Genomic DNA, 14,523 nt, shown 5'->3' with positions numbered 1-14,523 from the left:
CTGACTCCTACCTGATCTGGCAAGGATCTGATTGGCCTCCTGGCTCATGAGTTGGGTCACTCGGCAGTTGATAGCATCAATGGCCTCCTGCATGGCCTTCACCTTCATCCTCAAGGCATTGTTCTCCTTCTGAAGCATGGCATTCTCATGGAACAGATCGCTGAAGCCCTCTGAGCCATCTTCTCCTATGATCCGCTTGCCCTGGGCAGGAAGAGAACAGAACCCAAGAGGAGGCAAGTTTCAAATCATCCTCATTAAGACAACCACCGTGCACACATTTTAAATGTGGGTTAGGCATCAATTTTCAAAGCACAAGTGGAAGTTCTCTTTGAAAGCTACTGAGGGTACAGAGTCCATGCTGTCACCTACAACTTATTTTCTACGGACAGAAATTTGCTGGCCCTAAACCCTTGTCCTCCCTAGAAACACCTCTTCTCTGTGTGGCCTAAATCCAGGAGCCAGCTTTGTGGGTGCTATGGGTGCTTGAGCACCCCAATATTGAGAAACTTCCTTGTATGTGTCCAGGAAAGGGTTATATCCATTGGGCTTAGCACCCCCAATAATTTTGAAAAAGTTGGCTCCCCTGGCCTAAACTATTCACTTTATGAGACAATGCATTGAGGGAAGGTGGTGTATAGACTCCTCCTTGTACCATGTTGCAGCTCATATACATTTAAAAAACGCTTCCTATTTTTTGCTCCGTTTTCTTTCTGCTACATTAAAGCAGAGCACTTTATTACACCATGACATGTAAACCACAGCATTGCTCTTAAGAAGTGAATCACAGGCTCCTTAACATCTAATAAGTAAGGAAGGATCTCAAATTAACATCTCCTCTGAATAACAGTATTGTCAGTATCAACAGATGCAGGGTCGCCGAGAGGAGGGCCAGAGGAGGCAAAATTCCACGGGCTCGGCACCGGGGTTTCTCTCTCTCTCTCCTGCTCCTGACGGGCCCCGAGTGATCGCGTCCCGACAGGAGCAGGAGAGAGAACTCTGGCGCCGGGCCCCCTTCCAGCGCTGCTCTTCGCTCACCTCTACTGCCGTGACGAGTGGCTGATTTTCCCCTCAGGCGCATGCTCGGTTTTGAAAGTGAGCATGCGCGACAAGAGAAAAAAAAGCAGCCACAGGGGCAGGGCAGGCATGGAGTGAAGAGCAGCACTAGATTCTTCCGCTGGCGGGGCCTCGGGATCCCCGCCAGCCCTAAGGTTTCTCAGTTGCAGCAGCGATCCTGGGGAGAGGGGGCGGCAACGGCGACAATCATGGCGGCAACGGCGACAATCATGGGGTTGGCGGCAGCAGTAGCCCTGCCCCGGGCCCTGCTAAGTCTCTCAGCGGCCCTGCAGAGATGGCAGTACTATAACTCCAAAATATGGCTTAAGAAGCAAGAGTTCTCCCAGTATAATGCTGAACACAGGACCAGCACTGGCTCAGAGGAAAGTGTGCAATTACGGAGATGCTACCAGTAGTCATTCTGGTAATTTCTAATTCAGAACATGGGATCAGACAGACCTGTGATTCCAATACTCCACAGGAACCAGAGCTCAAGCTGGTATAGATACCTGGGCTAGGGATGAGGGAAAACCATGCAGGAAAGTATTAAGGACAATCCCCCGTCCAGAACGATATAGCCCTCCCATCATTTACCGCTTTGTACTCCATCAGTTCCAGTTGGAGGCGAGCGATCTCCGCCCGCAAGGCACTGATCTGCTGGCTAGTCTTATCCTGGTTCACCACCACTTTGTTCTTGATGTTTCGGGCACGGTTGGCATATTTCAGGGAGTTCAATGTTTCCATGAAATCTCGATCCGAGGGGCTGATGCAGGCAATCATGAGGGTTTGGCTAGAAGGGTCAGAGCAAAAGAATAAAGCCCAAAGAGAAACAGGTTCCTGCTTACCATCCCCGAAAGAAAAGCTTCCTCCTGTCTAGCTGGCTCTCATCATGGAAGAGATATACACCAATAATCCCCTTACACCTTCCCAAAGGAGTCCTTGTGCATTTCTGTAGTCAGCAGTCATAGCTAGCCCATAAATGAGATGTGTTAAATATGCAGCTCACAGGAAGTTCAATGCAGCCTGCATTGTTCATCTGGCTAATTACATAATATAAATTTGGCTCCTAAGTAATTGTAGTTGAGAGAATAGGGAAGATAACCATTTTAGTGCCGTCCGACAGCTCTTAAGTAACTGTAATGGGGAGAATAGAGAGGACGAATATTTTAGTGTGGCCTATGTGCGGCTACTGTAGTGGCCCATCATTAGTCATGAGTTTGACATACTTGCCATAAATTGACTACTCAAACCTAAATTCAGTCTTGAAACTCAAAGAATTGCCCATAAGCCAAAAAACAATTTAACAGGTTACAGACATCAGCAAAAAAGAAGTCAACTGCAGCATTAATGGCTTGGCTGAATTCACTCTCAATCACTGGTCCAGCGATTGAGCCCAGTGTGGAGTCCCTCAAGGCTCCCTTCTAGTCCCTACTCTTCAACATCTTTATGGGTCCACTGTTAAACCATCATTCAATCTCTAGGTTTAACTGCTTACTCACATGCCAACGATAGGCAAATAATTGCAACCTTAGACAATTCTAGTTTTGCCCCGAAATTAAAACTCAATCCTGAAAAAACACAGGCTCTACTCCTTTTGTGAGCTGGTGCTCCAACCTGAATCTTTCTATTATTAACTTAGCAGGATCCCCAGTACTAGTCCAACCCATTAAAAAAAAAATTCTAGGAATCACATTTGACTCTACTCTCCTATCATACTTATATTTCAACCACTGTACAACGCTGTTTCTATAAACTCAAAATTATTTCTCCCATATGCCCACAAAAGAAGTACTCCAAGTATTTATTCATTCTCTTGCTATCGTAAACCTTGATTACTGCAAAAGTCTTTTACATGAGCTAAATCTTTCTGAACAATGCCAACTTCAATTAGTACAGAATATGGCCATAAAACTACTGACAAGAGTGGCGTAGCCATGGGTGGGCCCAGGTGGGCAGGGGCCCACCCAGTTTTGCTTCAGACCCACCCAGTGGCAGCGCATATCATTACTGTAGCTGGCGGGAATCCCCGGGCCCCACCAGCTGACGAGTCCTCTACAGAGTTTCCTCCCCTGTCAGTCTCAAACCCGGAGCAGTCAGCAGCACATTTTCAGCTCCCGCCACTGGCACTCTCCCCTCCCCCCCCAAGCATGCTCAGTTCAATTGGCATCCCCGTACATGTGTGCATGGGGCACGCTGGTTGAACTGAGCATGCACAGGACCCTGGAGTGAGAAAGTGCTGGTGTCGGCAGCTGCTAACGGAAACAGATGCAAGGATGAGACTTGCTTGGGATTCTTCAAATGGCAGGGCCCAGGAATCCCCGCCAGCCAAAGTATTGATTTTTAATGCAGCGGGGGTAAGTGAGGGGAAGTAGTAGGCAGAGAGGAAATGCCCACCTGGGTCACTCTCTGGCCCACCCAATAACTGAGGTCTGGCTACGCTACTGACAGGCTCAAAAAAAAATGACCATGTTACACCCCTTCTTAAGGAGTAGCGTTGGCTTTCCGTTTCACATCGAATTACCTTCAAAACCCTTATCTTGATTCATAAAATTCACTACTCAAATACACCACTCTCTCTCTCTCAATAGCTAATTCCCTATACTCCCTTTAGGACCCTGTGATCAGCTCAATCCAACTCATTACACATCCCCTCTCTTTGGCAAATATGTTAGGATTCCATTCGTACTAAAGCTTTTAGTGTTATAGGCTGTACTGTTTGGAATGTCCAATTATTAATGGCTTCTCACGCTGACTTCCACTTTGCCCTTAAGACTATCCTCTTCAGAGATGCCTATAATTTTTTTTTTTTTTTTTAACTCTCACAGTCTACTCATAGCTACTAGCCTTGAGGCACATTAGGGGGTGAATTCTATATATGGAGCCCCCCCCCCCAAAAAAAAAGCACTATAAGTTGCACTTAAAGTTAAGCGCAGTTTATAATATAGCGCTTACGCCCAGGAATCATGCCTAACTTTAGGCACAGCCCCATCTGAAACGTGGTGCAAATCTTCAAGCCTAAATTAGGAGTGTTTCCCCCTTATTCTCTAACTACACACGTTAATTTTAGGAACACCCCCATTCCGCCCATGACCCTCCCATTTCTGTGCCCCCTTTTTGAACTCACACTTAAAAGTTACATGCATATATACCAATTAAATCTAATTAGCGCCAATTGCTTAACAAGCAAATTATTGGTGCTAATTATTTCAATTAAATTGCACGTGCAAATTTGGCATATGCCCAAATTTGCACGTGCAATTTTTCACAACTTTTATAGAACTGGAGGGTAGATGTCAGATGCTGTGTTTATTTTAAGACTTCATATATCAGCAGTGTGTTTAATTCAAATACTGCTCTTCTCTGTCCTGTACCACATGGAGTTCCTACCTTCTTTCTCTCCTTCAATCTATTTGTTTACTCTCCATTTCTTCTATTTATTTTTGATTTTAACATTTTTATATAATGTAAACAGCCCTGAAGACAGTATATCAAAGTTTTAATAAACCTGTAACCTTTAAATGTTCCTTGTAATTATTACTATTATCGTTTTGAATGTAACTAAAATAAATTTCTTTTTGATGGTCCAACCGCTCCTCTTAAAACCATACTGAGGTGTGTCCTTATTCCCGACTCAAGTGGCATCCCATAAACTGAGCATAATCATGGAAACGATAGTGTCCCTTCTGGCTGGAGCACTTACCTGTTGCCTCCGAGGGAGTCCTGGAGCAGACGGGTCAGCTTGGAATCTCTATACGGCACATGGATCACTTTCCTGCTCTGGTCTCCCAGGGCGCTGATGACATTCCCCAAGGCCAACTGGCATCAAATCAGACATACACTGGTTAGCTCATAGTCTGTGTTCACATAATCCAACAACTGCAAGAAGTTCCTTACTGTGTCATCAACCAAAATAACTCTTGAAGGGCAATCAATGCATCGGAAGAGCCAAATCAATCCGGGCGAGACCTAGACCTAGAGTTGCTTTATGACATGCATTAGTTGATAGCAACATTTTTTTTTTAAGGAAGTCAATGAGAATATCAGAATTACACCCTATTATTGCCCTGGGCAAATCTGAAGTGGATCCTGACCTGGGTGGGGGGGGGGCAACCTTACCCACCCATCAGATAAAAATTTCACTTTGAAGGTATCCTAGTGGCAAAAATAACCAAAGACACCTTGCCTTAAGTCACCTTCATGTGCTTCCACGATAAACCGTCTCATTAAAGAATCACATCGCGACTTCCGCTCCGCATGGACACAGGTAATTCACATACACAGCCATAAGAACAGAGAATCCTAAGGCCCATCCAGTATAGTTAATGGTGCAATGCCACAGACCCCTGTTCATCCCTGGTTTTCCTCATTTCTTCATAACACAGGAAACTCCTGTTCTCATGCCAGGCTTTCCGGGATGCTGTTACTGTTTCTATCTACCCAATCAAGTCAGCGTTTCAAAGTGGGACTGTAATCTCCTGTGCTTCGCCACCACCAGGGCTGATATGCCAGGCTGATCTGCAGATGCAGCTTTGCACGAGTTTTTATGTTTCAACATTTTTTATTGAGAAGCCAACCAGTTAAACATTCCAACAATCTCGATATGATCTGACTTAAGTAAGCATCATAAAGAACAATACAGAGTAAGAAAATCCATCCTCAAGATTTTAAGTTTCTCCCCTCCCCCCAATAATGAATCACCCCATTTACCCAAACGTATTCACTTATTCAAGAGAACTAAATTAATGCCCACCTGGATGGAGCATCAAGGTTTACCCACCTCCTTGGAAACATTTTTTTTTTGTGTGTCAACAATATATTTATTGATGACCGATGAACAATCAAACTATAAGTGTCTTATTAATTACAACCCACTTAAAATGCAAGCATATTATTATGCCGCTCTACACCCAACATCTACCATGCCCAGAGGCGTTGAACCTTTTGCACGAGTTTCTAAAAGATTAGTGCAGTCTGGCTAAACCATAGCCATTTCCTCTTTGGTAGTTCAACTTTTGTGGTCCAACAGATTGGCTGGAGATAAATCTAAATATCTAAATACAGGTTGAGGGCAGAAAAAGTGGAATTTATCACACAAATCTATGTATAAGTAGCAGTTTTACCCAGCAAAATCCTTGGAATATTGACTCTTCATTGTGTGTATGAGAGTGTATATATATATATATATATATATATATAATGAACAGTTACAGAAAGCTATATCTAGTTGTGTGTCTGAAGCCTGTGCTACCATAACCTAGGTTGTGTGTCCTGTGGTGGAATTATGAGTATTCATTTAGATTTTGCTCACACCTTTTTCAGTAGTAGCTCAAGGTGAGTTACATTCAGGTGCTCTCGATATTTCTCTGTCCCAGGAAGGCTCACAATCTAAGTTTGTACCTGAGGCAATGGAGGGTTAAGTGACTTGCCCAAGATCACAAGGAGCAGCAGTGGGATTTGAACCGGCCACCTCTGGATTGCTCTAACCACTAGGCCACTCCTCCACTCCATGTACAGAGTATGTACAGAAAATCTACAATATTGTTGCTCTTGAGAAACATTACAAGGAAGGAATAAGACCTGCAAATTGCATACCAGGCCGCAGTTGATGGAAATGCCCTCTTTGGCCCTCTCTCCTGTGGCTCCCGTTCGTTTGAGCCTCTCAGATCCTGCCAGGTCAACAAAATGGAATTTGGCTGTTAGAGTTTCATACTCCGTTGCAGGCGGAGATCCCTGAGGCAGCCCATTGATTTCACTATTGGTCTGAAAGCAACAACAACAACAAAAAAACATTGATGAGATGCCCCAGTACAATGCATTCCCACATAGCTACATCATGTCCCCAGATACAGAGCAGCAGGACAGGAGGTGGGGGGAGGGGAGAGGAAGAAGAAATACCCCTACCACTGCCCCCGCTCCGGACCAGCGTTATAATCCAGCCATGATCCTGAACAAGGAAATGGGTTAACCTAACTGGACAGAGGATACAAATTGGTTTAGATCAATTTCTTTATCACCCAACTAGTTAATCGCAGGAAGATAACACATTAGTCAGGACTACATGTACACTACCAGTAAGAATGCATATCTCCACAACCAAAATTTACGTGACACCGAGACCACAGGTTAGAGTGCTTAGAACCAGGATTTGGGGGGCTGTTCTACTGGCTCAGCCACAGTGCTGTGAGTTACTATGTGGAGAACATGGAATTCTGTCAGGGCTGGTAATGCTGCAGTGGGGCTGTTCACAGCCAAGGTGGAGGGTGGGGTGGGATGGTAAGAATCTGAGCCATGATTTGAAACTTTATAACAGGGTGCCTATATGAAAAGTCAAAATGGTACTTAATTTACAAAACCCACACAGACCTTTGTATAATTGGATACAAGCAAACAAATGCTCTCAACACACTTATACCTGCTCCAAAGAAAGTGTAAATGTGTGCTCTAGGTCTGTACATAAGAACGTAAGAATAGCCATGCTGGTCAGACTAATTGTCCATCTAGCCCAGTATCCTGCCAGACCGTACCTAGCAGAAACCCAATTAGTAGCAACATTCCATGTAGAATCTCAAAGAGTAGCAACGTCCCATGCTACCAATCCCGGAACAACCAGTGGCTTCCCCCATGTCCCATCTCAATAACTATGGACTTTTCCTCCAGGAACTTTTCCAAACCTTGTTTAAAGCCAGATACACTAACCGCTGTTACCACGCATCCTCCAAAAGCGAGTTCCACAGCTTAACTATTTTTGAGTGAAATTTTTTTTCCTCCTATTTGTTTTAAAAGTATTTCCATGTAATTTAATCGAGTGTCCCCTGGTCTTTGTACTTTTTGAAAGAGTGAAAAATCAATTACTTTGTAAGCTATGCCCATGTGTCACAACTCCATCCTTGCTCTGCTCAAGCTATGTCCATCTTGTTAGCACGTATACTCATACACTCATATTCAGCTTTACCATTTAAAGAAAGTCCTTTTGTGTGTGTAAACCATGCCTTACACATGGAAAAAGCCTAATATATCCCCTTAGTGGCAACAAATAAAAATATTCATGAGGAAGCTGAAGCCTGTGGTCCCTGACCAATGATGAGCCAGTGCCACTGTTGGGTTAGCAGTGAAGTTATGAATTACAAATACAAGGAACCTCTAGCATACCTAGGGCAAGGCGGTGGGGGCAGTCCGCCCCGGGTACTGGCAGCAAGGGGGTGCACGAGCAGGCACACGGCTGTTGGCTCTGCCGGTTCCCTGCCCTGGAACAGAAAGTTGAAGTCAGAGGGGGCAGAGGACAAGTAGAGCCGACAGCCATGTGCCTGCCCTGTGCATCCCCTTGCATGAAGGAGGAGGATGGGGTGCTCTGCCCTGAATGCCATATAAGGTAGGTATGCCCCTGCAAGGAGCTTCTATTCCGCAACATGCTCGAAGGCTTCGTGCAGATTACAACAAATCAAGAGAGATGAATAATCTCTGAACAATACATAATAAGAACCTATTACATACGAACACACAAAAATCATGTCTTCAGAAACTTCCTAAATAAATGGGATTTTAACAATTTACATAAAAAGTAGGAGGGCTCATATCTAAATCGCTTCAGGAAGAGAATTCCAATGTTTTAACAGCTAGGTAATGAAATGAAGCATTAAAAGAATAATAATTTAAAAAAAAATTCGCCCATAGTGAACCTGGAAAAAGCAAGGAAAGGTTACTCCTTGTTTGTGAGCATTTAAGGAAAAACAACTGTGGAAAAGTGGGAGGATTATCGTAATTCTGAGATCAGTAGTAAGGAGTTGGAACAAACAATGTGCATAAAGAGAGCCAAAGAAGTCTTATCAAATACGGAGTAATGTTTTCATAGCGTTGCAATCCAAAAACTACACCAACAGCAGCACTTTACAATATTTGAAACCGACCAACTATAGCCCGAGAACCAACAAATAGGAGATTACAATGATCAAACAATAACAGAATGACAGACTGAGTCAATTGCTTCGGAGAAAAGCAACACAATGCGTTTTTTCAAAGCATTTAGCCTTCCAAAGTTCCATAGGTTTCTATGGAACTTTGGAAGACTAAGTGCTTTGAAAATATGCCTTATAATATGTTCAGTTTTTAAAAGAAACTGAGCTAGTTACTTTAACTGGCCTCTCAGAGAGACGAGAGTGCAATATCACACCCAAAATTCTCAGAGATGGCTCCAACTGAAAAACTGTGCCATTCAATACAGGTAAATGTAAAGCAGTAAATAGAGATTGGGGGTGTGTTTGTGTGTGTGTGGGGGGGGGGGGGGGGGGGGGGGGCAAACTTAGTCTTTTCAGTATTCAATTCCAAATGAGCTAAGGTTTATTTATTTATTTATTTACTACATTTATATCCTGCCTTTATCCAAGGCGGGTAACAATAGTCACATACATGGGCCTAGACATGTAACAATCGTTAAGCATATGATGAAACATGATCAATAAAAAGGCTGCCCATTCCTCAACCCAAGAGCAACAGGATTGCAATCAGGGGCATATGGTCTGGAGGGAAGAATCAAAAGAGAAATGCAGGGAAAAGGTCCTGGGTAACTTCAAATGAGGGCTCATGGTTCAGACCAAACAGGAAGCCCATATGAACAAGAGAAAGTGCCAGTTCCCCTTATCCCCCAAACCCTCTTTCCCCTCTTCTCCCCCTCCCTTATAAAAAGGCAATCAGGGTGCAGAAGTAGAAAAACACCCTAAACCACAAAATAAGTCGTATACACTCCATGCCCTAGCGCTAAGTTTGTCATCACAAAGACCCCAGCTCTGTCCCCTTTCGCTTTTAAGCTTGCTGCTTCTCCTCCCTCCCTTGAGGCTGTGCTCCAGTCACCATAAAACCCACTAAACTTCCATCACATATTTTGGTTACTCTGAAAGCCAGACCATCAGAATTGTCTACGACCAGATTTTTAAATCTCCCTCTTCTCCTCCCCTACCCGTCACCTACCCCAGCCAGCCCTAGATATAAGGGATGTGTTTCAGGCCCGTCCCAGTCACTTGGTGGGGGTTTCTGCATGCCTTTTCCACTGGCTGTAGCTTCTTACCAGGGGCGCTCGAGCACAGACCCTCATCTGCCACAGGTGGATGGTGAAGATGGCATGGGAGCGAGAGCTTTGCACATTCATCTGGGTACTGGCAGTGGTACGGGACAGAGCTCCCTGCTTCAGGCACTGGACCAGCTGCAAAAGAGAGCAGGAGAGTTAGGAGGTCTTTTACTAAAGATTAGCTCGACTTATCTGCAGCAGGATCCATAGGAATAAAATGGGACCTGCTGCTACAGATAACTCAAGCTAACCTTTCTTAAAAGACCCCCTAAAAACCTTATCAACACCTTTTCCTTAGTCCCAGCTACATTTTTATCAGGATTAAAGCTTCATATTTGATTATGGCCTGACTTTGGAGCATCAATAATCTAAGACAGAAAATCTTTCTGAAACCAAGAACTTTGTTCAATATGTTCAGGTTCTCACTCAGATCATTTTCACTTAGCTGTTCAAGCATTAACAATGTCCCAATTCAATTGTTGTAGCTCTTTGTACTTAGGGGTCTCCTCCAAACTTTCTTCCAAATTACAACCAGATTGATATAGGGATTACATAAATTTGATAGGGTTACATCTTTATTTATTCAATTGCACTGGCTCAAATCAAATTCAAAACTGCTTGTTTAGTGATTAATTTTTTTTTAGAAAAGAATGCCAAACTTTGATACAACAGAACCCCACACACACAACCAGAAGGTCAAAAGGTCATTCACTCAGACTGGCGCTCATGCTCCCAAGCCCACACATCCCAATTGGGGGGTCACCGGCAATCAAATGCCATGTGAAATAAATGTTTTCAGTTCAGATTGGTCTAAAAGAGGAATTCGACATCTCTAATCTCAAATATTGCGGCAGTGAACTGAACAGTGCTGGGGCCAGAAAATAAAAAGCGCTGGATCTGGTCGATTCCCAGAAGGACGGGGTAGTACCAGTCTATTGTCTGTAAGAAAATGAAGAGTCCTGAGTGATGTGTATGGAATAACCAATGAGGAGAGGTAGTCACGCTTTTTTTTTTTTTTTTTTTAATTGTACAGTGTTTTATGAGTAAGAGTCAATATTTTGAATTTGATTCAATATAAGTGTTTTAAAAGTGGGGTGAGGAGATTATTTCTTTGCCCTACATAAGATTCTAGCTGCAGTGTTCCGTAGAGTCTGTAGACGTTTCAGATGCTAGGTAGGCCATGGGGGTCACTGCTATTGCGGCGGGGGGGGGGGGGGGGGGGGGGGAAGGAAGAGGGAGATCGGAAGGGCTAGGAAACATTTTTAAATTATGCGGATTCAGCGGGGGCCCAGATAATTGTCTTATGCAGGCCCTGGATGAATATTGGCTGGGACTCACATAAGAGGACATGAAATGAGATTGAAGGGGGGCAGACTCAGGAAAGGTGTCAGGAAGTATTTCTTCACGGAGAGGGTGGTGAACTCTTGGAATGCCCTCCCGCGGGAGGTGGTGGAGATGAAAACGGCAACGGAATTCAAACATGCGTGGGACAGGCCTAAAGGAATCCTGTGCAGAAGGAATGGATCCACAGAAGCTTAGCTGAAATTGGGTGGCGGGGGGAAGAGGGGTTGGTGGTTGAGAGGCTAGGATGGGGGAGGGCAGACTTATACGGGGTCTGTGCCAGAGCCGGTGATGGGAGGCGGGACTGGTGGTTGGGAGGCGGGAAATACTGCTGGACAGACTTATACGGTCTGTGCCCTGAAAAAGACAGGTACAAATCAAGGTAAGGTATACACATATGAGTTTATCGTGGGCAGACTAGATGGACCGTGCAGGTCTTTTTCTGCCGTCATCTACTATGTTAAGATTTGGCAGCCTGCATTGGAACAGTTAGTCCCATATTCAGCGCCACTACCCCACATGGCCCAGAACTGAATATTCATGGATAATTTAGCCAGCTACAGTCAGTGCTATAAAAACCCGCTGACTGCCAGCAGCTGAATATTGACTCACTTGTGTACAAGATTGTATAGGCTTAGAAAAATTCAAAAACATTCAGTCAAAAAAATGGAGATAGGTAGTGAGAAGTAACAATATCTCCTGGACACAGACCCAGTGCAAAGAGACTCCCCCCAGAAACACAGAGATAAACTCCCCCCCCCCCCCCCAAACACCAGCATCATACACGCAATCAACCTCCCCCCCACTTCCTCCAGTGCCAACAGCTATTCTGACTCCCGTTGCAATGCTACTTACCTCATCCTCTGAATTAATGAGCCGTGAGGTGACCCCGCTGGTGTAAATCCCGCCATTTGCATCTTCGTGAATCTTGATGCTGGACTTGCGGTATCGAGAATCAGGATCCCTGGCACTGTCAAAAAGGTCCAGAATCTCCTCATTGTAGAGCTGGAGTTGAGGAAGAGAAGCAGGGAGAGAGAAAAAAAAGAAGATTGAATGAAAACTAGAACAAGGGTAAGGAAGAAGTGAATGGATCTCCGAACTGCAGTAGCAGGTTTTGCTACAGGGCAGGATTGAGGTGTATTGACAATGTTAAGAGTGGAGGAGTGGCCTAGGGGTTAGGGTGGTGGACTTTGGTCCTGGGGAACTGAGGAACTGAGTTCGATTCCCGGCACAGGCAGCTCCTTGTGACTCTGGGCAAGTCACTTAACCCTCCATTGCCCGCCGCATTGAGCCTGCCACGAGTGGGAAAGCGCGGGATACAAATGTAATAAAAATAAATAAGAACATAAGAATAGCTATACTGGGTCAGACCAATGATCCACCTAGCCCAGTATCCTGCTTCCAAAACTGGCCAATCCAGGCCACAAGTACCTAGCAGAAACCCAATTAGTAGCAACATTCCATACTACCAATCCCAGGGCAAGCAGTGGCTTCCCCACCCATATCCATCTCAATAACAGACTATGGACTTTTCCTCCAGGAACTTTTCCAAACCTTTCTTTAAACCCAGATATACTAACCACTGTTACTATATCCTCCGGCGATGAGTTCCAGAGCTTTGAGTGAAAAAATATTTATTTCTATTTGTTTTAAAAGTGTTTCCATGCAATTTCACCGAGTATCTCCTGGTCTTTGTACTTTTTGAAAGAATGAAAAATCTATTCACTTCTACCTGTTCTACACCAGTCAGGATTTTATAGATCTCAATCATATCCCCCCTCAATCACTACTACTACTACTTATTTCTATAGCGCTACCGGACGTACGTAGCGCTTCACACTTGAACATGGAGAGACAGTCCCTGCTCGATAGAGCTCTCTATTCCAAGCTGAAGAGCCCAAACCTCTTTAGCCTTTCCTCATACAGGAGGAGTTCCATCCCCTTTATCATTTTGGTTGCTCTTCTTTGAACCTTTTCTAATTCCACTATATATTTTTTGAGATACAGCAACTAGAATTGAATGCAATACTCAAGGTGAGGTCGCACAATGTGTGTTGGTCTCAGAACTGGAGCAGCAGGGGACTGGGGAGGGGACACTGGCAGTGCTGCATTTGAGGAGAGGGTTAATATTTGGAGAGCAGGTGATACTACAGGACACATGAAGGAGCAGTGGCACAGCTGTAACTCTCATGAACATGCTAGTAGAATTAGCAGGTGAAAAACAATCTGGCAGCTATACAGCAAAGCTTAATATAATGTATCAGAGGGTTTTTCTGCAGCTTATAAAAATTCTGGCTTTGCAGAATCTGGTCTGGAACCCCACGAGCTCAGACAGCTACTGGCCAGGAGCCCTGAAACCATCAGACAAATGTTTCCATATCCGGGGCTCTAGTGGCTTCTAGGGATGGGCTGGCATTTGCAACGACATGGAAAATCTCAACATCATATCCCATATCGTTGCACGGTCATTAACAAACAAAAACAAGCAGAAAAAAAAAACATGGCATTTTGTGTTCTTTTGTTTTTCAAACCATGCATGCATGATCAGGAAGAAAGCTCCATCTTTCTAAAAAAGGCGTGCTCTCAACGACATTGCTCCCAAATGACAAAATAGCCAAGAAACCCCACATATAATGAAAATTCCAATACATGGCCTGGAAAACGACAAGAAACAAACTTTATCAGATGCCCATCCCTAGTGGCTTCCTTAACAGCAGGTCCCATCTGGATCTGGATTTTAGATTTCATTACTCATGTTTCTAAACATGAACACAAGGTGAATTACAAGTTCAGGAGCAGTAGAGGGCTTACAATCTTAAGTTATACCCGAGGCAACTCACCCAATGTCCCAAGTACCATCAGAGGCAGGTGTGGAATTTGAATCCTAGCTTCCCCAGGTTCCCAGCCCTACGCTGTAACTACTGGTCTACTCCGCCATTCTGAACACTGATTCTTATTTCCAGCCGCATGCACCCCCACCCCCCTCTCTGCTGAGACAGCATATGACAGTCAGCATGGATAGCCCAGAATGCTCTGCATGTGACAGACTGCCAGGCTTTTTATGCATTGCT

At 44.4% G+C, this 14,523-nt stretch overlaps 1 protein-coding gene across 1 annotated transcript in view; it reads right to left on the bottom strand.

The window, feature by feature from the left end:
- The window catches only part of KIF21B (kinesin family member 21B), a 117,044-nt gene that overhangs the window by 63,568 nt on the left and 38,953 nt on the right, over positions 1 to 14,523 (bottom strand). The window contains exons 4-9 of the mRNA XM_030221415.1: positions 12,308 to 12,457; positions 10,112 to 10,246; positions 6,646 to 6,813; positions 4,754 to 4,869; positions 1,648 to 1,843; positions 12 to 201 (exon numbers count right to left, since the gene is read on the bottom strand). Of these exons, the coding sequence (XP_030077275.1) occupies positions 12 to 201; positions 1,648 to 1,843; positions 4,754 to 4,869; positions 6,646 to 6,813; positions 10,112 to 10,246; positions 12,308 to 12,457 (955 nt within the window). The remainder of the gene's footprint in view (positions 1 to 11; positions 202 to 1,647; positions 1,844 to 4,753; positions 4,870 to 6,645; positions 6,814 to 10,111; positions 10,247 to 12,307; positions 12,458 to 14,523) is intronic.

The sequence above is a fragment of the Microcaecilia unicolor genome, chromosome 12 (genome assembly GCF_901765095.1).
Source record: "Microcaecilia unicolor chromosome 12, aMicUni1.1, whole genome shotgun sequence".
Classification (NCBI taxonomy): domain Eukaryota; kingdom Metazoa; phylum Chordata; class Amphibia; order Gymnophiona; family Siphonopidae; genus Microcaecilia; species Microcaecilia unicolor.
The sequence above is the reverse complement of the archived record's forward strand: the minus strand, read 5'-3'. Positions and strand labels throughout refer to the sequence as shown.